Raw genomic sequence first — 27,149 nt, 5'->3', positions numbered from 1 at the left:
AGATAAGACCGCACAGGCTGATAAGGGACGTTACTTTCAGCCTAAATTGGATTTTTGCTAAGAAGAGACTTCTTTAAATGAAAAATGCCATTAAAGCGGAAAGTGTCATCTCTGATTAGCCTGTGCGAACTGCACAGGCTAATCTGAGATGACACTTAACGCACTTGCATTATGTCCAGTTTTCTCAGAATACGACTCAATTTTTAGTCAACCCTGTGATACATTCCTTTGAAATCACTTCAATTTTATTAATATCATTACTAATAAAATAGATTTGTATTGCAATAACTTTTCAAAAACCCATCTTATCCATAGATACAGAAAGTGCTGACTTCTTTTACGAACTGATGATAGTTTCATTGAAATAATTACAGTTGATGTGATATGTGATTTTGAAATGATTTTAAAGAGGTTGGTTTGGTTTATAACGCTCCTAAGTGGATTTTTCCAGCAAATAAAAACAAACTCCAGAGTAAGACTATTTTAATAGGGCAGTTTTCATGGTATATATGAGCTGTGCTCTGTGAAAAGGGGGTTTAATGCATGTGCGTAAAGTGTCGTCCCAGATTAGCCTGTGCAGTCCACACAGTAAGACTATTTTAATAGGGCAGTTTTCATGACATATATGAGCTGTGCTCTGTGAAAAGGGGGTTTAATGCATGTGCGTAAAGTGTCGTCCCAGATTAGCCTGTGCAGTCCACACAGTAAGACTATTTTAATAGGGCAGTTTTCATGACATATATGAGCTGTGCTCTGTGAAAAGGGGGTTTAATGCATTTGCGTAAAGTGTCGTCCCAGATTAGCCTGTGCAGTCCGCACAGTAAGACTATTTTAATAGGGCAGTTTTCATGACATATATGAGCTGTGCTCTGTGAAAAGGGGGTTTAATGCATTTGCGTAAAGTGTCGTCCCAGATTAGCCTGTGCAGTCCGCACAGTAAGACTATTTTAATAGGGCAGTTTTCATGACATATATGTGCTGTGCTCTGTGAAAATGGGGTTTAATGCATGTGCATAAAGTGGCGTCCCAGATTAGCCTGTGCAGTCCGCACAGTAAGACTATTTTAATAGGGCAGTTTTCATGACATATATGAGCTGTGCTCTGTGAAAAGGGGGTTTAATGCATGTGCATAAAGTGTCGTCCCAGATTAGCCTGTGCAGTCCACACAGTAAGACTATTTTAATAGGGCAGTTTTCATGACATATATGAGCTGTGCTCTGTGAAAAGGGGGTTTAATGCATGTGCATAAAGTGTCGTCCCAGATTAGCCTGTGCAGTCCGCACAGTAAGACTATTTTAATAGGGCAGTTTTCATGACATATATGTGCTGTGCTCTGTGAAAATGGGGTTTAATGCATGTGCATAAAGTGGCGTCCCAGATTAGCCTGTGCAGTCCGCACAGTAAGACTATTTTAATAGGGCAGTTTTCATGACATATATGAGCTGTGCTCTGTGAAAAGGGGGTTTAATGCATGTGCATAAAGTGTCGTCCCAGATTAGCCTGTGCAGTCCACACAGTAAGACTATTTTAATAGGGCAGTTTTCATGACATATATGAGCTGTGCTCTGTGAAAAGGGGGTTTAATGCATGTGCATAAAGTGTCGTCCCAGATTAGCCTGTGCAGTCCGCACAGTAAGACTATTTTAATAGGGCAGTTTTCATGACATATATGAGCTGTGCTCTGTGAAAAGGGGGTTTAATGCATGTGCATAAAGTGTCGTCCCAGATTAGCCTGTGCAGTCCACACAGTAAGACTATTTTAATAGGGCAGTTTTCATGACATATATGAGCTGTGCTCTGTGAAAAGGGGGTTTAATGCATGTGCATAAAGTGTCGTCCCAGATTAGCCTGTGCAGTCCGCACAGTAAGACTATTTTAATAGGGCAGTTTTCATGACATGTATGAGCTGTGCTCTGTGAAAAGGGGGTTTAATGCATGTGCATAAAGTGTCGTCCCAGATTAGCCTGTGCAGTCCGCACAGTAAGACTATTTTAATAGGGCAGTTTTCATGACATATATGAGCTGTGCTCTGTGAAAAGGGGGTTTAATGCATGTGCATAAAGTGTCGTCCCAGATTAGCCTGTGCAGTCCACACAGTAAGACTATTTTAATAGGGCAGTTTTCATGACATATATGAGCTGTGCTCTGTGAAAAGGGGGTTTAATGCATGTGCATAAAGTGTCGTCCCAGATTAGCCTGTGCAGTCCACACAGTAAGACTATTTTAATAGGGCAGTTTTCATGACATATATGAGCTGTGCTCTGTGAAAAGGGGGTTTAATGCATGTGCATAAAGTGTCGTCCCAGATTAGCCTGTGCAGTCCACACAGTAAGACTATTTTAATAGGGCAGTTTTCATGACATATATGAGCTGTGCTCTGTGAAAAGGGGATTTAATGCATGTGCATAAAGTGTCGTCCCAGATTAGCCTGTGCAGTCCACACAGGCTAATCAGGGGAGACACTTTCCGCCTTTACTGGATTTTTGCTATGAAGAGACTTTTTAAACAAAAAATATCATTAAACCAGAAAGTATCGTCCCTGATTAGCCAGTGCTTATCTTTCACGAAACTTTTACGCACATGCATTTAACCAACTTTTCACAGAGCACTTCCCATATATTTTACATCTTACATAAGCAAGGCAAGTCATGCAGAAAGTGCTTTGTATTGAGAGTTGCATATTGTGATGATCCAAGATTGACTCTACTTAATTGTTTATAACAGTGACAATTTAATCATTACTTTATGAATAGCTTAAAACATTGTTAATTCAATGTTGTTGTAAAGTAATTTCTTTCAAATAATTTAAATTTAATAAAATACAAAACCAAATTTTGCACCTCCAAAATATTTTGGTCTATTGGTAACTGCAGTACTTTGTCCTGAAACATTTGAATCTGTTCTGGAAAGGAGCTCACAGAAATATTAAAATAAATTTGTAAATGTCCCATAATTTATAAATCACCTTTTTGTCCCCTACCGGTTTTACCGGAGGGGACTTATGGTTTGCACTCCGTCAGTCTGTCAGTCTGTCTGTCAGTCTGTCCGTAACACTTTTCTGGATCCTGCGATAACTTAACAAGTTCTTAATATTTTTTCATGAAACTTTAAACATGGATAAATGGCAATATGGACATTATGCACGGCATTTCATTTTGTTCCTACTTCAAAAATTCTGGTTGCTATGGCAACAAATGGACTAGAAATACTGCTGCAAATGGTGATTTTCTGGATCCTGCGATAACTTTAAAAGTTCTTCATATTTTTTCATGAAACTTGAAACATGGATAGATGGCAATATGGACATTATGCACGTCATTTCATTTTGTTCCTACATAAAAATTCTGGTTGCTATGGCAACAAATACACACAAAAAATTCTGACAATGGTGGAATTTCTGACAATGGTGGAGCCGGTAGGAGACCATATTGCTTGGCAATCTCTTGTTTATCCTTTTTCAACCCTTCAAATAACCTTTTCTGTTAGTTCCACACCTATCTATGATTTACATTTTATTGGCGGGGGTATCAATTAAATGAATTAGCTTGTATAGATATAAATCACCTTTTTTTTTTTTTTTTTACCCCAAGAATGAGCAAGTCAATACTGAACTCCACTATAGACATGCAAAACCACATCAGCAATAATGTTAACTGCTGTAAACAACCTAAACTGGCAGAGGAAGATTCTACTTATAAAACTGGCCAATCAGTGGCTGAGACTCAGTCACGTGACCAGCATTCAACCAGTCAAAACAGGTTTTACTGCATGATTGTTGTGTGTAAAATACTGGCCAATTAGTTGCACAGAAACTGTCATATGACCAGCATTTGACCAATGAAAACAGGTTTTACTGCATGATTGGTCTGTGAAACAAACACATGTGACATTTAACTTGGCACTAGATGGATTAGCGCTTGGTATTTTTGTTTTGCAGCACATACCGTAATCAAGTTTTTTGTTGTTATATTTTGCCACATATTATTATGTATATTTACTCAATATTATTGAATAATTTTCATGCATGGATTTAATTACATTTTTGTGTGTTTGAAATAGTTGGTGTGATGAGCTTATTAAAGCTTGATTGGCTATCGTCGGCTCAGGTAGTACTTAAATGTACCCTGGGTACTCTTAAGTATACTTAAATGAACCCCAGGTACGGTAAATATACTTAAACATACCTGGGAATTCTAACACTGAATTGGTTATTGTCTGCTCTCTTTTTTTTTCAAATTAATTATGGTCATATTTATGTCAATATTTTGTAAAATGAGCTCTATGTGATCGAAACTCATACTAAAAAAAGATGTTGAGGCAGGTTTTGTTTGAAAAGAATTCTGTTACGTATTCAATAGCACGTTTTACGACATCGTATTAGACATAAAGCTTGGGTACATTGTAAATAGGCTGGGTACGTGTTGGTATATTTTAGTATACTTAAGAGTACCATGGGTATTATAAGTAGTACCCGAGCCTACAATGACCAATCAATCTTTATTAAATGTATGATTTTGGTAGTAGTCCAGTAGTGGTAGGAGCCATGAATAATATCTATTGAATATTTCAATCTAATCTATATATGCTACAATGAAAATTTAAGTTCTGAGCAAAATCTTTGATCCTGAAGATTTTATATAAAATTTTCACTCTATGTTATTTGTATTATCTATATGCGTATGTAGAAGACAAAGTTAATTTACATGATCAAATAACAACTATTTTACATGATCATTCTACCCACACTACCAGCAGGCAGGGAGGGGGTCTGTAAAATGATAGGAATAACTTTGTCCTGTTCAGTCCAGATTTGTCAAGTTCAGTCAAGTTTAGTAAAGTTCAGTCAAGTTTAGTCAAGGCTCCTAAGAGGTATAAAAGGAGAAAAGTAATCAAGTCACCCCTGAGTTATGGCCATGTTAATGAATTTATGTATTTCTGATTTTCTCCGTAGGATTGTTTCGGGCATATCACTCGCAAGATGTTTTTTCTATTTTCAGACCAGGTCCAAAACAGCCAGTGGTCTCCCAGCAACCACAAAGGCCCGTCTACATTTCTGCAAACAGAACCGAGGCCAAAGGTCCAGACCCGTCACTGCATGTGGGGCCGAATAAAGGGCTTCTCTTGTTAGTATGCTAGAGTCTGGGATATTCGGGGTGTGATTTCTCCGCCTTTCAACTGATTTCCTCCCTTTGAATGTCAATCTTATATGACTGGGAGGTCATGGGTTCGATCCCCACCATGAAAGCGTTCTTTAGATCTCTCTCAAAGACACCAAGTACTGGTTCTAGTCCCAGGAAATGGATTCGAGAGCGTCTTAAATATTAATATAAATTTTACCATTTTACCTCATGACCAACTTTTTTAACCATAAGTGACCCATTTCTGAATTGAATGGAAATAACACAAGAACGACTGTTTTTGGCAAGTTCCATGATTACAAGATATTAAATGTAAACTTCAGGTTGCTCACAAGATGCAATAGTTTTGAATATAATCGTATATGGAACATTGACCTTCCTTCCTGGTAGCCATGTTTTTCAATGATGTGCAGTGACTTTCACATTTGTCTGGGACATTTATCAGATCAATTTTCAATATTCTGAGCAAGTTTCAAAAATTATGTCACCAGTTTACTACCCTATATTATTATTTTCAAAATTCTAGTACAGTAAGCTTAGTTGCGCCAGCGTTCGGCCCACCTGTTGAAAATGCTTTTTGCAACTTTTTCGTGCTCTGATGGAAAACCCAGAAATTGATTTTATAACCTCTGTTTCCAATGAATTTCCAAACAATGTCACACCATTGTTGAAAATGCTATTTGCAACTTTTTCTTGCTCTTGGTATATTCAGAAAATTGATTTCATAACCCCCGTTTAAATGCATTTTAATACAATAACCAATTTCCTTTTTTTTTTAGAACCGATTACACAAAGGCCAACGGGCCAAACCCGGAGCTGAGACAAGGGCCTGACCCGGGCAGAGTTCATGGGTCACAAGGGGCTGTGGGCTCAGACAGATCCCTGTCCTGTGGGCCCCAACACCACCTTGTACATGGCCCCAATACTGACCTCCGACAGGTGGCGTATGTGTGAACATTGCTGCAGTGAACATGAATTAATAATCAGTGGATTCTGCGGAATTATGTAACTCTTGAATGCAATTAATCTTTATTGTATACTATCCTGCAGATTAAGATAACTGCAATTTACTTGAATTGAATAAAAATCCTAGGAATTAAGAGAAAATTATTTTTGTACAATTCATTAATATTTTATTACTATTTGCACGTTCAAAATACTAAACTAGAACAGGTTGCGTATGTATGAACATGGCTGCTGTGAACATAAACTGAGCCTCGTTCTGGGAAAATGGGGCTTAATGCATGTTTTTCAAGTGTTTTCCCAGATTAACAGGTGCAGTCTGCACAGGCTTATCAGGGAAGTACTTTCCGCTTTAACTTGATTTTTTAAATAAGACACTTGCTTTAAACAAACAAATACGTATAGACTGCGCCGGCTAATTTGGGACGATACTTTATGCATATCCATTGAACCCTGTTTTCACAGAGGGAGGGTCAAATTAATTCTCATTGTATTTGGCGGAATTTCAGAACTCAGACTGCAATTTATTTGAATTTTAAAACATCCTATGGATAAAGAGAACGATAATTCTTATTATTCTTTCATAAATAGGGCTCAAGATTAAAAGAAATCTTTAAGAAACCAGTAGAAAAATGTCATTTGAATTAGTTTAAAAATATGTGATTTGGTGTTATCAATACTTGTGTATTCTTACTGTTTGGTTCTTTCTAAGAAATTCATATCTTGACACAGCATGAACGGTATATTTATGCCCCCCTTCGAAGAAGAGGGGGTATATTGTTTTGCACATGTCGGTCGGTCCGTCGGTCGGTCCATCCACCAGATGGTTTCCGGATGATAACTCAAGAACGCTTAGGCCTAGGATCATGAAACTTCATAGGTACATTGATCATGACTGGCAGATGAACCCTATTGATTTTCAGGTCACTAGGTCAAAGGTCAAGGTCACAGTGACTGGAAATAGTAAAATGGTTTCCGGATGATAACTCAAGAATGCTTAGGCCTAGGATCATGAAACTTCATAGGTACACATTGATCATGAGTGGCAGATGACCCCTATTGATTTTCAGGTCATTAGGTCAAGGTCACAGTGACTCAAAACAGTAAAATGGTTTCCGGATGATAACTCAAGAATGCTTACGCCTAGGATCATGAAACTTCATAGGAACATTGATCATGACTGGCAGATGACCCCTATTGATTTTCAGGTCACTAGGTCAAAGGTCAAGGTCACAGTGACACAAAACGTATTCACACAATAGCTGCCACTACAACTGACAGCCTATATGGGGGGCATGCATGTTTTACAAACAGCCCTTGTTTATATGTTATTTTAAGTATTTATTGATGTTGTATTGTTCTTTGTACTTCTGTACATTTTTTATTGAAGTATATGTTTTGTAAACACTTGTATTTAATATGAATGTCCTTATCATTAAGTTGTTCATATATGCACGATATGTCTAAGCCAATTTCCTGGTGTTCATATACATGTATTTGTCCGTTTGGAGACTAGTGTATAAAATGAATCGTCCATATTTTTAGTTTTAATACTTAAATTAATGAAGTGATCAAAATTTTAAGTGCATTCATTTTTGCTGTCAACTACTTTACAGACTTGGTAATTCTTGATGATTTACCTTAAAGGGACCTTTTCACAGATTTTGGCATGTATTGAGGTTTGTCAATAAAGGCTTTATATATTGATAAATGTAATCATTTTAATAAAGAGCTCCCGTAAAACACAATAATAAAATAAAACAAGAGCTGTCACCATAGGCTGACATATGCCCCCTATAAACACTGATAGAAGTTATGAGCATTTTTCGAAACCTAAATGCAGATTTCAAAACCTAAACGCTGACCCTTAGTTCAAGGTCAAGGTCACAGGGGTCAACATTTTTGTGCGTATGAAAAGGCCTTGTCCATATACACATGATAACCAAATATGAAGGTTTTATCTCAAGGGACATAGAAGTTATTAGCATTTTTCGAAACCTAAACACAAAAGTGTAACGGAAGGACAGACAGACGGATGGACAGTGCGATCACTATATGCCCACCTTTGGGGTCATACACAAATAAAAAAGTAATTCTCAACTTGGCTTGAACCTCTGACCCTTGGAGTAAAAGTCTGGCACCTAAACCACTCGGCCATTTAAGCTCATATGATGTTAATGGAACTTAATATTTTATATAAGCAATCCCAGTAATATTACACAAATAACTGTTACAGAACTCACCAAATTATTCAAGCGCTTTGGTTTTGTAACGCTTTAATAATTTTTCAGGTTTCTAAACCGTAAAAAGATGCCTATATTGGATATTTTAGAGCATGTTTAATGTTCAGTTATACTGTTCCCTCACAAATATCATAACTTGAACGAAAATTTGCAAATCTGAAACTTTTTTCAATTTTGTCAATTTTCCAAAACGTGAAATAGTCCTTCTATTAAAGTTAAGCATGCAAAAAGAGCCTTTATACTAGTGAACTCTATTAATAGAATTTACAGGCTGCAATTGTGTCCTGAATTCAAACTTTTTGTTTGAGAACTTGTTTCATAAGATCAATGAAAACATGACGGTCAATATGTGGGCTGTTATCGTGTATATTTAACCTTGTTATAGGATTATATAGATCCGAAGGCATTTATCAAAATAGTATTTTATTATATCAATGCATACATGTCAAAGAAAGATTAATTTTTGTTACTATATAACATATAAAAACGACAAAGCACAATATATAAGAGTTTCTATTAATGATCTTCATTAAATAAATGATATTTTTTGTACACACTTGTACAATCATTTTTACTAAAGTGTTTCCATTTATGTTTATATCTATTTATACATTGCATGATCTGTTATTTTATACCATCGGTAACATTGTTGTAGACTTTTTATTGAATAAATCATTTGTGGAACAGTTTAGTTTTTCAATTCAAACTAAATATCATATTGTAATGTCAATGCAGTTTAATTCAAGTAAAGTCTTGTTACTATTTTGGAAGGATTTTTCTCCCATTATTGAGCTTTATTCTGTACTTCCACCCGGTAAAAGATGGCTATGATGGCTCTCAGACCCTCACCTTATTTCATGTAACAGTAGGTACACCATTTACCTCACTTGCTGGTTGCAAAAGCCATTTTCATGTTGCTTCTTATGACTGGTGATCTGGTTTTTGGATGCACAATAACCAGACTCAAACTTTGCAAAGATATTCTAAAACTAGACATTCTGAGCAAGTTTTATCAAGATTGAGCCATTAATGTTACCACTTTAGTAGTTACAAGTATTTTCCATGCTTTTACCTGGTGACCTAGTTTGTTCACACACAACCAAGATTTGAACTCCACCTAGATATTGTCAAGATAAACATTCTGAGCAAGTTTTATCAAGATTGAGCCATTAATGTTACCACTTTAGTAGTAACAAGTATTTTCTATGCTTTTACCTGGGGACCTAGTTTGTTCACACACAACCAAGATTTGAACTCCACCTAGATATTGTCAAGATAAACATTCTGAGCAAGTTTTATCAAGATTGAGCCATTAATGTTACCACTTTAGTAGTTACAAGTATTTTCTATGCTTTTACCTGGGGACCTAGTTTGTTCACACACAACCAAGATTTGAACTCCACCTAGATATTGTCAAGATAAACATTCTGAGCAAGTTTTATCAAGATTGAGCCATTAATGTTACCACTTTAGTAGTTACAAGTATTTTCTATGCTTTTACCTGGTGACCTAGTTTGTTCACACACAACCAAGATTTGAACTTGGCCTAGATATTGTCAAGATAAACATTCTGAGCAAGTTTCATCAAGATTCGATATAAAATTTGGCGTCTAGAGTGATAAACGTTGGCGACACACAACAGATGCCGGATATAGAATGACCACAACAACTCACCATGAGTATTTTGTGCTCAATGGAGATACAAATGTAATTATTTGATTTCACGGAAATATGTATCTTTTCACTAAGATATTAAGCGACAAAACAAGTGGACAGTTTCATTTTATATTCACAATTTTAATACACACTCGTAATACCACATTAGCAAACAACAATTACTCCTGCTTACAATAATTATTCTGAGACAGGGCCAAATGTCGTATGAAAGTAACAGCTCTACTTAAATGATTTGTTTGTGTAAAACATAAAATTACAAGTAATTTGATTTATTCAAATTACAATAATTAATTCTCACTGACAGTCATATCAAAACATTAACTACAATGAACACATTCTTAAAATATAAGGACGAAACAATGAACAACAGAGCCAGTAACGTTTTCAAGAAGTAACTAGTCTCACACATTGTGGTGTGTTCTGAGAAAACTGGGCATAATTCATGTGCGTTAAGTGTCGTCCCAGATTAGCCTGTGCAGTCCACACAGGCTAATCTGGGACGACACTTTCCGCTTTAATGGTATATTTCGTTTGAAGAAAGTCCCTTTTTACCGAAAATCTAGTTTAAGCGGAAAGTGTCGTCCCTGATTAGCCTGTGTGGACTGCACGGGCTAATCTGGGACGACACTTTACGCACATGAATTATGCCCAGTTTTCTCAGAACACGACATCATTGTATTTGGATCGCCATTCATATTTCACTAGTCGTATACTGCGCTTCCACATCACTGTTTCACACTTCATCCTCTTTTAAAAGCAAGCTCGGATTGAACCCGCCTTGGTGATGAACGCGTATACTAACCACTGTGCTAACCAGACAGTCACTGTAAAGAAAGGTAAATGAGTACACTGACCCTATATGCATGCATTATTACAATCGGTGCACTACACGAATATAAATGGATATAATGACTGACCACGCCTCATAATTGATGACAACGGCTCAAAACGACTGATTATCTCTAATAGCAACTGATCACGCCTTATAATGACTGAAAACGCCGCATAATGACTGATCATGCCTCATAATAAATGACAACGCCTCATAACGACTGACCACGTACTATAGCGACTGACAGCGCCTAATAATGACTGACAACGTGTTATAGCGACTGACAACGCCTAATACTGGTTGACAACGTGTTATAAAGACTGACAGCGCCCAATAATGACTGACACCATTTTATAGCGACTGACAATTTCTAATAATTATTTCGACACTCGACATGGTTATACTGAAAATATGAAAATTAATACACACATCAGTGTATTAATATTACAGACACTCACTTGTTGTTATCAATATTGCCTTGAGCTGAGCGAAAAGACTTTTCAAACACAAAAGTGCGAACGAACTTACACTATTATTTAAGGGCTAACTGTATCCGATAATTAATACCAAAATCTTGATCCGAGAAACTAAATGACTGGTGGACTGAGTGAGTGACTGTGTGATTGAGTGACTGACTGAGTGAGTGACTGACTGTAAGTGAGTGAGTGAGTGATTGAGTGAGTGACTAAATGAGTGATTAGTATGCATCTATTTAAAATGTATTATTTTCTGTTAAGGCATTATTCCCGCGAATATATCTATTCATACGACACACGAACACCATGTTAGTGTTCATGTGTCGTATGAATAGATATCGTTGCGGGAAATTAAAATGGAATTAAATATGCAAAACAATAATAAAAACGAGCATTTTGGTATCTACAGACATCTATTTTATCATACCTGGCGCTGAAATTTCGGCAATTGCCACAAGGAACAATGATTTTTAATTGATTAAGTTTATTTTACGAAATAGTGTACGAAATTTTCGTTGATTTTGAGTAGTAATGTTACTTTAAAAGGTTGCTGCATTCTTATCGAACGGCACCATTTAACATCAATAATTCTTTAACGGTTCAATATATCGGAAAAGTAGCATCGGAATCGGGTTCAGGTAGACAAAATCACATCGATTGGACTATCTGATTGTTTTATTTCACTGGATTTTAAGGTATACTGGATTTTGAGCTTCTGTTAAAAGTGTGCTGCATTCTTATCGAATTTTACCATTTAAACTCAATAATTTTTTTTCGGATCAAGATATCGGAAAATTAACAACGGATTCGGATACAGCGAGTCAAATTCATATAGATTTCACTATCTTATTGTTTGATTTCGATGGAGCGAACGAGAGAGCGAGCGAGCGTATTTCAATTGTGCACGTAAATGGGACGGTCTATAAAAAGGGTGCTTAATGCAAAATATGTTTTGATTATAACTTTTTTCTTTTTTCTCATTTTTTTTTCAAACTTTCAAACAACACTATAAACTGTTTATGTTTTATAAAAAAACAACAACAAAAAATTGTATTATATGATACATATGTATTTTTTGATTTTTTTTTTAATGCATAACGTTTGAACGGCTTTAGATATTTAAAAAATTCCAACGAATTCGTGATCAGCGTGGTCATAGGCATATAGATTTAAACATCTGATTGTTTAATTTTAAAGTATTTTTTTTTTACTTTCAAACAAGGTTATGGTTCAAATGTTACTGGCATAACATTCCGCATATATCGCTTCAATATCATGTTCTTAATTCTATCAAACAGTTTTGCATTATAAAAAAACGTAAACACTATAGTAAAGAAACTAAATTACTCGCGTTATGCCAAAAATGAGTCTGGGATTGAACCCGGATCGCCTTGGTGAGAAGCGTGTATACCAACCACTGCGCTGAAAGGACATGCACATGCGTAGCCCTTTTTTCCCATAGCGAGGCTCATTTTGTCTTTCAAATGAATTGTGCTGATGCAGTACTTACTGGTAAGCATTTCGTGACAGCTGAGATATAGATATAATAGGGTCGCATGAAAGGAAAACACGGCTTAATGCATGAGCGGTTTGCACAGGATAATCTGGGACGACGCTTTACGCACATGCATAAAGTCCGGTTTTCCCCCATTATGCGACTCATATTTAATGCAGGTGTTTCGAGTTTTAAATAACCCGGAAAGCGAAATAGGTTTGCCGATTGGTTTCCATGGGTGAATCTTGGCCCGATGTTCTACAACGCGGTCGTTAGTTACGAATCTCTGACGACATTATCAGTGTGTTCTTTTAAACAGCAACCGGCATTGACTGCTATTAACATCGTTGATTATACACTGATTGATACACAGGACAAAATGCTCGTTACACTCTGGGAAAATGAGAAAACCCACGTCGGGTCCAGCGGCATAACAGTGACCAGCCAGGCAGCCTCAAACTGTATGCGATTTGGGGCTGCCTGACTGGTCAAGATTATATCGAATGGCATGTTTACGCAGTTATTATTTAGTTTACACTGCATCCAATAACCAAAGGGTCCAAAGATGGACGTTTATGGCATTTGTCCAGCCTTTTCTTTACATCAGCGTGTGCAAGGCTAGTATCAGTTTTAAAGATCAACCGATCTTATTCCGAAAGATGCAATCAAAAACGTATGACACGCAGCTTCTAAGAAAATCCCATTCGCCCAAATACAAGCGAACTCGGAGATTCGGCAGTGAGATTTCGACCTGTACTAAAATGCACCACAAACTCTCGTCTGTCAACGTCGCTGCCAATGAAATACATGTTGCAGACACACTTAGGAAACAGTTGATAACCACTAAAGGAATGGGCGCGATCGCGAAATGGCTTTTCATCCAGAAGAGAAAGAGACCTCTTTACAAATAGGCACTACTTTCGACAATCACCACCAATCTGAACGCATCGGACAGTGGGCTACACCACACCGTCTCGCCGATATGGCGGAATTGTCCGAGGTGTCCCGATTGAATCACCACGGGAAGCAAATATCTTAGTGTGTTTTCACCATAAATCAGCCAATCGTGATGCAGCGACTATTTCCGCAATCCCCGGCAAAATGTGAAAAGTACCATAACTATATCCGGATTCCCCCGCAAAATGTGAAAATTACCATAATTGACCACACAGTAGCGCATGCCCAGACAATCGTTATACGCTGCATGCAAATGGTGCAACTAGATATCCCCGCATTTTAATGCATATTGCATTTAACATACATTTATGCATTTTATGCATAGTGTGCCATTGCGGGAAGAAAAAACAACAAATAAATACAAAGTTTTGTGCTTTCATTTATTTATATTAAGGGCTTTTTGCAGCAATATTTTAACTTCTGATTATTTTATGTAAGAATGTATGTTGCTTTCTACGCAAACAGTATTATGTCGAAGTATATGAACGCATTCTCTTTATGGTGTCAGATTAAATATCGTCATATAAAATGTAACGACATATAATAAATTTAAATTGTTTGATGTTTTTATAAAAATAAAAACAGAACAACGTAAACATATTCACGCATATTGTCAATTGACTTTATTCACTTCTTATTTCTCTATAAATAGTAACCTCTTAGCATTGTTACTCTCATTTGTACGAAATATATCGCCCTGTTCTCATGTAATATGCATACAGTGTACGCCTTAACACATATATGGTAGTCAAATAAAATTACATGTAGGAATATATATATTTAAATATAAAAGCTTATTATTTCGCGGGCATGAACAAACGGATTCTTTGTATGTGTAAGTATTTCCAACATGAGGGGGAATTTTAAGCAAAGCGCTTTTTCGAACATATTCTGCGGATGCAAAATTTGTCTACTCGTTTATACCATGTAATCCATTCAGGACCATGTTTTATGATCAGCATGCATATACCGTTTTCTAAATATGCATTCATTATATAAGAGTAAAACTCTAGTTGCCCCAGCATTTATTTATGATAGAAATGTCATGTTTTAAAGTGCATGTAATCTATGTTATCATGAACGTTAACACAATTCCATAAGTTTTGATATCTTTAAAGGGGCCTTTTCACAGATTTTGGCATGTTTTGAAGTTTGTCATTAAATGCTTTATATTGATAAATGTAAACATTAAATTTTAAAAGCTCCAGTAAAAAATCAAAAATAAAATTTAAAAAAGGAAAAAAAGTAGCCCGCAGCAGGGCTCGAACCAGTGACCCCCGGAATCCTTAAGTAAAAACGCATTGCCAACTGAGCTATCCTGCCAAGCATACATAATATGCGTATTTTATACCTTATGTAAGCAATCTTCGTAGTTTTACAAATTTAAACGACAACAAGAGAACTCTCCAAATTATTCAATCGTTTCGCGTTGCAACGCTTTATAATTTTTAGGTTTTTAAATCGTCAAAAGATGCATATAATGGCTATATTAGACGATGGCAAATGTTCAGTAATACTGTTTCCTCACAAATATCATAACTAAACCGAACATTTGCGAATCTGAAACAACTTTTTTCAATTTTGTCAATTTACCATTCGGTGAAAAGATCCCTTTAATATATTTAATTTCAGTGTTCGTGAATTTATACCTAAGTACCATGATGGATTTCAGCAAAGCATACAATTATTTGTCCAACGAAAAAGCTTCTGTACTATGGGTATGCCATTTAGACAACATTCAGTCGAAGTACGTGAAAGCTTTTATTTTTGTCGTCGGATGATTTAAGTTCAATTTATAGAAATAAATAAGTCTATAACAATGCATTTAGAAACAAAAACATTCAACATGAACTAGAACATCATCATTAAACTAGATGTTATATTAAAAATCCAACTGCTTAGATGAAATAGTTTATTAATTTTTATGTTTCGCCATATTATTACTGAAATAACTATGCATACACATTTATGTTGTTTTAAATATTTTTTATCTCTATTATCACAGGTGTAAACACAGATGTCAGGAAAATAGCATTGTCAACAATCTAGTTCAAAATAACATCTGATTTTTCATTCTAAGACATATAGTTTTATTAATAAGTTCTTTTATATACTTTCCCACATTTTTATCACAGTGTGCAATTCTATGTTTGGTTTTATAAATTTATACTGACAGGAAGAAAAACAACATATGAATACAAAGTGTTGTGTTGTCATTATATTACATTAAGGGCTTGTAGAAACAATGTTATCACAATTTTAGCTTCTGCTAATTTCTATAACGCATTTATTAGGTTTTCTACTTAAACAGTATTATGTCGAAGAATATTTACGCATTCTCTTTATGATGTCAAATTATAGCTGGATATGACATTGAACGATATTTATAAATGTAGAATGTATGATTTTATTGGAAAAATAAACAACAGAAAACAAGCGTTAACATATTCACGCATATTTTAAATTGTCTTCATTCACTTCTTACATGATCTCGATAAATAATTTCCTTATATCATTGTGACTCTCATTTGAACGGAATACTTATTCTGATATCGCCCTACTATTATGTAATATGCATAACGGGTACGCCTGAATATGCATACATGTACATGGTAGGCAAATAAAACACCTGTAGGAGTATATACATTTTACCATAATAGTTTAATGATTATGCTTGCATGTAATGTACGCACTGACTTTGTCTATGTCTGTGTATATACAGCATTAGTGGTAATTTTAAACAAAGTGTTTTGTGAAGTATACTAATGTAAAACTTCCGCTGCTCCAGCAGCACAGCATTCCCATCAATAACTAATAAAACTTATTCTGGGGCTGCATACTTAATGTTTACACGTGTATACCCTGTAATCCATTCAGGACCATGTTTTTGTTCAGCATGCCTATAGCGTTTTCTCAATATGCTTTCGTTATATAAGAGTAAATCTCTAGTTGCTCCAGCGTTTATTTCGGATAGGCATGCTATGATTTAATGTACATGTACTTTCTGATAATGTACGTTAACATAAATTCCAAAAGTTGTGATATCTTTAATAATATTTATTACCGTTTCGTGCGTGTTTAATTATGTACCATGATGGTGTTCAGCATAGAATACAAGTATTTCTCCAACGAAAAGGAGCCTGAACTATGGGTATGGCCTTAAATCAGCATTTAGTCGAAGTACATGAAAGCTTTTATTTGTGTCGTCGTTCAAACATGTTCATGGGGTTTTATAACTTTTGTTTGGTCGTGTATACCCTGTAATCCCTTCAGGACCATGATTTTTGTTCAGCATGCATTTAACGTTTTTTTTAAATATGTAAACTTTATTTAAGAGTACAACTCTAGTTTCTCCAGCCTTTATAAATGATACAAATGTTATATGTTACAGTACATGTTATTTCTGATCATGGACGTTAACAACAAAATCAACAGTTTTGATATATTTTATATATTTTATTACCGTTTTGTGAATGTATATTGACGTACCATGCTGGGTATAAGCATATCATACAAGTACAGTCCAACGTAAAGGAGGCCTTACTATGGGTTAGCCCTTTAATAAGCATTAAGTCGAAGTACCTGAAAACTTGTATGTTTGTCGTCGGATAATTTATGTGTTTTTTTTATAAAAAGAAATAAATCTAAAACAATGAGTTTGGCAACCAAAACGTTCACACCTTACATAGCACATCACCATATAAAAAGATGCAAAATTAAAAATCCAACTGCTGTTATTTTTATGTTCAGCATGCCTATATCGATTTCGCAATATGCGTTAATTACAATAGGGTAAAACACTAGAGTTGCTCCAGCGTTTATTTAGGAAAGAAATATAATGTTTTAAAGTACTTGTAATTTCTGATTATGTTAACAAAATTCAAAATGTTTTTATATCCTGTATTTATCTTTTGACTGTTTTTGTGAATGTATAAGTATGTACCATGATGGATTTCAGCACAGCATACACGTATTTGTGCAAAACGGAGCCTGTACTATGGATATGCCCTTAAATCAGCATTATGCAGAATACTCTAAAAGCTTTCATTGTTTAACATCTCAATAATGCAGGGTTGGTTTTTACATAAACATATATATATAACCACTATTTGTGGCAACAACACCGACTACAAATCATATAGCATTTCAACATTTGAAGATATGTCAAATTAAAATCCGATTACACAGCTGTTTGTTTATTTTAATGTTTCGTCTAATGCAAACTAAAATTAATTTGCAAGCATTTTTTTTTAAATAAATGCTTTCTATTACAATCCTATTTGTTATCACGGACCTCGGGAAGACAGCATCGCCAAGAATCTAGTTAATAATTAGATCTGATAATTCATACTCAGACGGATAACTTTTTGTATATATTTTGCAGTGTTTTCAGAATTAAGTTGCAGTTTTACCTAGTGTACACTGTTAGGTTTGGTTTTATTCATACGGACTTGCTTGAGGAAAACATTATCCTTACACAAATTGTTTACCGATAATATTTTAGAGTAAGCACGTGTTTCAGCAACGTGATCAAAGTTTGAGAGTCTGCTAATTGAATTGATGTATTTAATTTGGTTTCCCCTAAACCAGTATTTGGTCGAAGTATATGAACGCATACGCCTATATTGTCAAAAATCAATTGATGTTATATTATCGATATCTGATTAATGTACATTTTGATTTATGATGTTATGTTTAGTAACAGACAGCACACGTGCACACGTTTACGCATATTTCAAATGGACTTTAAACAATACTTATTTTTTACTATTTAATAATTTCGCTTCAATGGATGCATTTCTTTTATCTATTTTTATGCATAATCAGTATTGGGAGGGAATTTTAAATAAAGCGCTGATAAAAGTTTTGCTCCAATTTTGTCTTGTATTTTGTAATGTTTACATCGCATCTTTCTGTTCAGGCAATTGGTCTATTACCTATATAGAGAATACTATGTTAGTGTGATTGTGTACTTAAAATTATCCCACGAGTGAAGAAAAGTTTACATGGCGAGGCTTGCCGAGCTTTGTAAGCATTTCTGAGACGAGTGGGATAAATTTAAGTACGCATTCACACTAACATATTATTCTATTTATCCTACACTATTTTTTAATTTAATTTATTCCTAAAATAAAACTAAAACAAAACACATTAAATTAACTGAATCTAACATTGCGTAGTAATATTAATTGTGATCTTTCCCAACTATGCACTGTTTTGGCATTAAAAGAAGGTACTTTGATGAAAGTATATAAGGCGTGACATGCTCGAGAAGTGGTTGTCAAAGCCTTTAAATCTAAAATTGTGGAGCTTACGGGGGGCTTCGCCCCGCTGGACCCCTATCAGGGCTATGCCCTGCACCCACCAGAGGTTCTAGCGGCCCCCCCTGGACCACCAGCAAAACTTTGAATATCCCGCCCCCCACCCCCAACCAGAAATCCCGGATCCCCCCCTGAGGACGGGTTGTTATTTTGAAAATCCTTCTAGGGAAGCATATTTGTTTACATGTGTATACCCTGTATTTTTCGTACCCAAATGTTTTTTCGTACCCAATTTTGTTATGGCATACTTTGTATCCTGAAGTTTTGTTTTTTGTTACCGTTTTCTAAAATATGTATAATAATAAAAATAATCTTGTTGGTTATTAGATCTGCTTATTCATTCATAGAAAGATATTTTATTATTATTTATTTTTATATACATGTCCAGCATTAGGTTGCACAGTGTGCAATTGCTGGAAGAATAAAAAAAGCAACGTATGAATACAAAGTGTTGTGTTTTCATTTTATTAAATTAAGGAATTTTTGCAGCAATATGAAAAACGTTTTAGCTTCTGATTATTTGCCGTAAGAATGTATTTTGTTTTCTACGCTAACAGTATTATGTCGAAGTATATGAACGCATTCTCGTTATGGTGTCAGATTAAATATCGTCATATAAAAGTAACGACATATAATAAATGTAGTTGTTGTGATGATTTTTTTATATAAAAATAGAACAAACGTAAAACATATTCACGCATAGTTTAAATTGACTTGATTCACTACTTATTTCTCGATAAATAGTAACCTCTTAGCATTGTTGCTCTCATTTGTACGAAATCTATCGCCCTGTTCTTATGTTATATGCATACAATGTACGCCTGAACACATATATGGTAGTCAAATAAAAATGCATGTAGGAATATATACATTTTATTATAATAGTTTTTTTTATTTCGCTTGCATGAACTAACGGATACTTTCTTTGTGTGAGTATTTCCAGCATTAGGGGGAATTGTAAACAAAGCGCTTTTTAGAACATATTCTGTGGTTGCATAATTTTTCTACTCGTTTATACCCTGTAATCCGTTCAGGACCATGTTTTATGATCAGCATGCATATACCGTTTTCTAAATATGCATTCAGTATATAATAGTAAAACTCTAGTTGCTTCAGCATTTATTAAGGATAGAAATGTCATATTTTAAAGTACAGGTAATCTATGTGATCATAAACGTTAACACAATTCCAATAGTTGTGACATCTTTTACTGATTTTATTTCAGTTTTCGTGAATGTATAATTATGCATCATGATGGATTTCAACATAGCATACAAGTATTTGTCCAAAGAAAAGGAGTCTGTACTATGGGGATGCCCTTAACACAGCATTAAGTCGAAGTTCGTGAAAGTATTTATTTTTGTCGTCGGATGATTTAAGTTCAATTTATATAAATAAATTAGTCTATAACAATGCATTTAGAAATTAAAACATTCAACCTGAAATAGAACATCACCATTTAACTTAATGTTAAATCATAAATCCAACTGCTAAGATGAAATAGTTTATTATTTTGTATGTTTCATCATATTAATACTGAAATAACTTGGCATAAAATTAATCTTTTTTTAAACAAAGTTTTTCTTTATAATCACATCTGATTATTCATTCTTAGACAGATAGTTTTATTATTACGTACTATTATATACTTTCTTAGCATTAGGTTGCATTTTATACAGTGTGCAATGTTATGTTTGGTTTTATAAATTCATACTGACTTGAAGAAAAACAACATATGAAAACAAACATTTGTGTTGTCATTTTAGTATATCAAGGGCTTGTAGCAGCAATGTGATCACAATTTTAGCTTCTGCTAATTTCTGACGCATTTATTTGGTTTTCTACTGACACAGTATTATGTCAAAGAATATGAACGCATTCTCTTTATGGGGTCAACTTATAATAGCTTGATATGACAATTAACGATATATATAAACTTAAACACCCAACAGAAAACAAACATCAACATATTCACGCATATTGTAAGTTGTCTTCATTCACTACTTACATGTTATCCATAAATAATTTCATCATAGCATTGTAACTCTCATTTAAACGGAATACTGATTTTGATATCGACCTACACTTATGTGATATGCATAACAGGTACGCCTGAATATGCATACATGTACATGGTAGGCAATTAAAAAAACTTGTAGGAATATATACATTTTTTCTGTAATAGTTTAATTATTATGCTTGCATATAATTTACATACTCACACTGTCTGTGTCTGTGTATATTCAGCATTAGTGGGAATGTTAAACAAAGTGTTTTGTGAAGTATACTAATGTAAAACTTCCGCTGCTCCAGCAGCACAGCCTTTCTATCAATAACTTTTAAAACATATTCTGGGGTTGCATAATTTATGTTTACACATGTACACCCTGTAATCCATTCAGGACCATGTTTTTTGTTTAGCATGCCTATAGCGTTTTCTCAATATGCTTTCATTATATAAGAGTAAAAGTCTAGTTGCTCCAGCGTTTATTTCGGATACACATGTTAAGATTTAATGTACATGTAATTTCAGATAATGTACATTAACATAAATTCCGAAAGTTGTGATATCTTTAATATTATTTATTACCGTTTTCGTGCATGTTTAATTATGTACCATGATGGTGTTCAGCATAGCATACAAGTATTTCTCTAACGAAAAGGAGCCTGCACTATGGGTATAGCCTTATATCAGCATTAAGTCGATGTACATGAAAGCTTTTATTTGTGTCGTCTTTCAAAACATTTTCGTTGTGTTTTATAACTTTTGTTTGGTCGTGTATACCCTGTAATCCTTTCAGGACCATGTTTTATGTTCCACATGCATTTAACTTTTTTTAAAATATGCGATCAATATATAAGAGTACAACCCTAGTTTTTCCAGCCTTTATAAAGGTTACAAATGTTATATTTTAAAGTACATGTTATTTCTGATCATGTACGATAACAACTAATCAACAGTTTTGATATCTTTTATATATTTTATTACCGTTTTTGTGAATATATATTTAAACGAGGTCTCATGTTCCCAAAGGTTATAATCTGCACATATTCATCACGAACATAGTGGTCAAAGTTGATAACTGTGTATTGCACTTTTCTGCTGTGACTTGTGATAGATGCATGAGCATCCATCCAATAAACAAGAGTTATTCAAGGGTGGGGTTTAGTGGATCAAGGGAAAAGTACAGTCAACCAATCAAGAATGAGATAGGAAATATGTAAATTTTATGTTTATGTACCTGGGAATAAAATGCTGTGTGGTTGTTGTAAGACATTTTCTGCGGTTTGATTTGGCACGTTTTCTTGGCGTGGCGGCCATGAGCAATGTGCAATTACGTAACATATTAATACCGAAATAAATCTTTTTCTTAAACAAATGCTTTCTCTTATAATCACATGTGTAAACACAGATGTTGGAAAATACAATTGTCAACAATCTGTTTCATAATATAATTAATTCAGATTACCCATAGTTCGACGGATGGCTTTATTAATATGTATTTATATATATTTTTTCAGAATTATGTTGCATTTTTCACAGTGCACAGTGTGAAAAGTTATGTTTGATTTCATTCATTTGGACTTGCCGGAAGGTTAAGACAAAGTTTGTGTTGTCATGTTATTATTATATTAAGGGCTTTTTGCAGCGATGTGATCAATAATATTAGATTCTGATAATTTATGTTATGCATCTATACTGTTTTCTACTAAAACAGTATACTGTTGAAGAATATGAAAGCATTCTCTTGATAGAGATAACTTAATTATCTTCATAAAAAATTAACAATATATTGTTAATGTAGATTTTAATGTTGTACTTTTTATAGAGGAAAAACGTGAATATATTCACGCATATTTTTAATTGACTTGATTCACCACTTATGTGTTTTGAATAAATATTAACCTGATAACATTAAAACTCACATTTGTACGAATAACTGATTGTTATATCGCAATATTTTTATGTAATATGCATAGAGTGTACGCCTGAATACACAAATATGGTAGTCAAATAAAAACGCATGTAGAAATATATTCATTTAACCATATTAGTTTAATAATTTCGCTTTCATGGACAAACTTTTTATTTTTATATGTGTGTATGTCCAGCATTAGGTGGAATTTTGAAAAAGCGCTTTTTAAAACATATTTCTGGGGTTTTATAAGTTTTGTTTGCTCGTGTATACCCTATAATCCCTTCAGGACCATGTGTTTTGTCCAGCATGCCTTTAAAATTTAAAAAAAAAGCTATCATTATACAAGAGTAAAACTCTAGTTGCTCAAGCCTTTATTAAGGATACAAAAGTTATTTTTAAAGTACATGTAATTTTTGATCGTGTATGTTAACAAAAATGTAACAGTTTCGATATTTTTATATAGTTTAATCCGTTTATATGAATGTATATTTACGTACCATGCTGGGTTTCAGCAAAGCATACAAGTACTTGTCCAACGAAAAGGAGGCTGTACTATTGGCTAGCCTTTAAACCAGCATTAAGTCGAAGTTCCTTAAATATGATTTAAAATAAAAATCCAACTGCTAAGATGAAATCGTTTATTAATGTGTATGTTTTGTCATATAATTACTGTAATAACTAGGCATAAAAATAAATCCTTTTCTTAAACAAATACTTTCTATAATAATCATATTTCTAAACACAGATGTTGGAAAAGTAGCATTGCCAACAATCTCTTTCATAATTTTATCTGATTCTTCATACTTAGCGGATACGTTTTTTATATATTTTTTATACATTTCATGTTTGGTCTTATTCATTAGGACTTGCTGGACGAAAAGAAAATATAAATAAAAAGTTGTGTAATGTCATGTTGTATTATAAGGGCTTGTTGCAGGAACGTGATCAAAGGTTCACCTTCTCATAATTATTTTATGCATTTATTTTGTTTTCTACTAAAACAGTATTATGTCGAAGTATATGTACGTATTCTCTTGATGGTGTCAGATTAAATATCTTCATATAAGAATACACGATATGTAATAAATGTAGATATTATGATGATTTTTTTATTAACAAAAACAGAAAAAAAACGTGTCACATTCACACATATTGTAATTTGACTTGATTCACTGCTGAGGTGTTCTCTATAAATATTAATCTTATAGAATTGTAACTCCCACATGTACTAAATACTGATTCTGATATCGCCTTATTCATATGTAATATGCATGCAATGTACGCCGGAATAAACAGATATGGTAGTCAAATAAAATGCATGTATGGATATATACATTTTATTTATAATAGTTTATTATTTCGCTTGCATGAGTAAACGGATGTTTTCTATGTGTGGGTATTTCCAACATTAGGGGGACATTTAAACAAAGCGCTATTTGAAACATATTCTGTGGTTGCATACTTGTTCTTCTCGTTTATGCCTGTAATCCATTCAGGACCATGTTTTATGATCAGCATGCATATACCGTTTTTTAAATATGCATTTATTTTATAGGAGTAAAACTCTAGTTGCTCCAGCATTAGTTTAGGATAGAAATGTCATGTTTTAAAGTACATGTAATCAATGTGATCATGAACACAATTCCAAAAGTTGTGATATATTTTATATATTATATTTGAGTTTTCGTGAATGTATAATTATGTACCATGATGGATTTCAGTATAGCATACAAGTATTTGTTTAACGAAAAGGTGTCTGTACTATGGGTATGCCCTTTACACAGCATTAAGTCGAAGTACGTGAAAGATTTTATTTTTGTCTTCGGATGATTAAAGTTCAATTTATATAAATAAATTAGTCTATAACAATGCATTAAGAAACAAAAACTTTCACACCTGAAATAGAACATCACCTTTTAACAAGATGTTAAATTAAAAATCCAAATGCTTAGATGAAATAGTTTATCAATTTTTATGTTTCGTCATATAAATACTGAAATAACTTTGCAGATAAAAAATCCTTTTCTTGAACAAATGCTTTCTCTTATAATCAGATAGAAAACACGTATGTTGAGAAAATAGCATTGTCAACAATCTATGTCATAATTCGATCTGATAATTCATTCTTGGAAAGATAAGTTTATTATTATGTATTTTTATTTATATTTCAAAAATTAGGTTGAATTTTCCACATTGTGCAACGTTATGTCTGTTTAAATTCAGTGAAACTTGCAGGAAGAAAAAAAAGTATCAATACAAAGTTTTGTGTTGGCATTTTATTATATTAAGCGCTTGTCGCAGCAATTTGATCTACGTTTTAGCTGCTGCTTATTTCTATGATGCATTTAATTGGTTTATTCTAAAACAGTATTATGTCAGAGAATATGAACGCATTCTCGTAATGGTGTCAAACTAAAATATCTTGATATAACAATCAACGAAATATAATAATGTAGATAAAATGATGTATGTTGTAAAAAAAAAGAAAATCATCAACATATTCACGCATATTGTAAATTGACATGAAACACTTCTAATGTGTTCTCGATAAATATTAACCTCATAAGAGTGTAGCTCTCGTTTGTACGAGAATCTGATCCTGCCATCGCCGTATTCTTCTGTTATTTGCATACAGTGTATGCCTGAATAAACATATATGGTATTGACATAACAACGCATGTAGGGATATGTACATTTTACCTTAATAGTTTAATTATTTCGCTTGCATGTACAAACTGATTCTTTCTAAGTGTGTATATTTCCAGCATTGGGGAGAATTAGAGCAAAGGGCTTTTTAAAAGATATTTCCGTGGTTACATAACTTGTGTTTTGCTAGCGTATACTCGGTTATCCATTCAGGACCATGCTTTATGTTCAGCATTCCTTAAACGTTGTTTCAGTATGTTTTCATTATATCAGAGTAAAACTCTAGTTTCTCCAGCTTTTATTTATGATAGCAATGTTATGTTTTACCGCACATGTAATTTCTGATCATGGACGTTAGCAAAATTCAACAGTTGTGATATCTTTCATAATATTATATTTCATTACCGTTTTGTGAATGTATATTTACGTACCATGCCGGGTTTCAGCGTAGCATACAAGTAATTGTCCAACGAAAAGGAGGCTGTACTATGGGTATGTCCTAAAAACAGCATTAAGTCGAAGTACCTGAAAGCTTTAATGTTAATCGTCGGATAAATTAAGTAAAACTAATATAAAAAATATGTCTATAGCGATGATTTTGGCAACAAAAAAGTACATACCTAAAATATCACATCACCATTTAAACCCATTAAATAGTTTATCAATGTTTATGTTTAGTCATATGAATACTGAAATTACTTTGCAAAACAATAAATCCTTATCTTTAACAAATACTTTTTCTTATAATCACATGTGTACACACAAATGTTGGGAAAGTAGAATTGCCAACAATCTAGTTCATAATTTTATCTGATTCTTCATACTTATACGGATAGCTTTAATTTTATGTATTTTATATACTTTTTCAGCATTAGGTTGCATTACTCACCTTGTGCAAAGCTATGTAAGGTTTTATTCATTCGGACTTGCTTGAAGAAATAAAAGTATCAATACAAATCTTTGTTTTGGCATTTAGGGCTTGTTGCAGCAACGTGATCAAGGGCTTAGCTTCTGATTATTTCTTTTATTGATATATTTTAAACTGAAACAGTATAATGTCGAAGTATATGCACGCGTATTATATTATCTTAATATATCAAACTAAATATATTCATATAAAATATAACGATATATAAAGAATGTACATTTTATGATGCATTTTTTAAAATAAAAACACAAACAAATAATGGTAAACATATTGACCTCTATTTAAAATTGACTTGACTCATTACTTCTGTGTTCTGGAGAAATATTAACCTTATAGCATTGTAACTCTCATTGCGCGAAAAACTGATTTTGATATCGCCTTATTGGTAAGTAATGTGCATACAGTGTACGCTTGAATATGCATACATGTTAAGCAAATACAAAACGTATGTAGGAAAATATATTCATTTTAGCATAATATTTTAATTATTTTGCTTGCATGGACAAACTGATTATTTCCATGCGTGTGTATTTCCAGAACTTGGGGATTTTAA

At 33.8% G+C, this 27,149-nt stretch overlaps 2 protein-coding genes across 3 annotated transcripts in view; both read left to right on the top strand.

Annotated features, from left to right (window-relative positions):
* The window catches only part of LOC127850140 (uncharacterized), a 55,222-nt gene extending 48,728 nt beyond the window's left edge, over positions 1-6,494 (top strand). For both annotated transcript variants that reach the window (XM_052382950.1, XM_052382948.1), the window contains 2 exons: positions 4,998-5,123; positions 5,918-6,494. In XM_052382950.1, coding sequence (XP_052238910.1) covers positions 4,998-5,123; positions 5,918-6,092 — 301 coding nt within the window. In that variant the 3' untranslated portion in view covers positions 6,093-6,494. The remainder of the gene's footprint in view (positions 1-4,997; positions 5,124-5,917) is intronic.
* LOC127850143 (uncharacterized) overlaps positions 1-27,149 on the top strand; it is a 341,679-nt gene that overhangs the window by 280,473 nt on the left and 34,057 nt on the right. The window lies entirely within an intron of this gene.

This window comes from Dreissena polymorpha, chromosome 11 (assembly GCF_020536995.1).
Source record: "Dreissena polymorpha isolate Duluth1 chromosome 11, UMN_Dpol_1.0, whole genome shotgun sequence".
Taxonomy (NCBI): Eukaryota; Metazoa; Mollusca; class Bivalvia; order Myida; family Dreissenidae; genus Dreissena; species Dreissena polymorpha.
The sequence above is the reverse complement of the archived record's forward strand: the minus strand, read 5'-3'. Positions and strand labels throughout refer to the sequence as shown.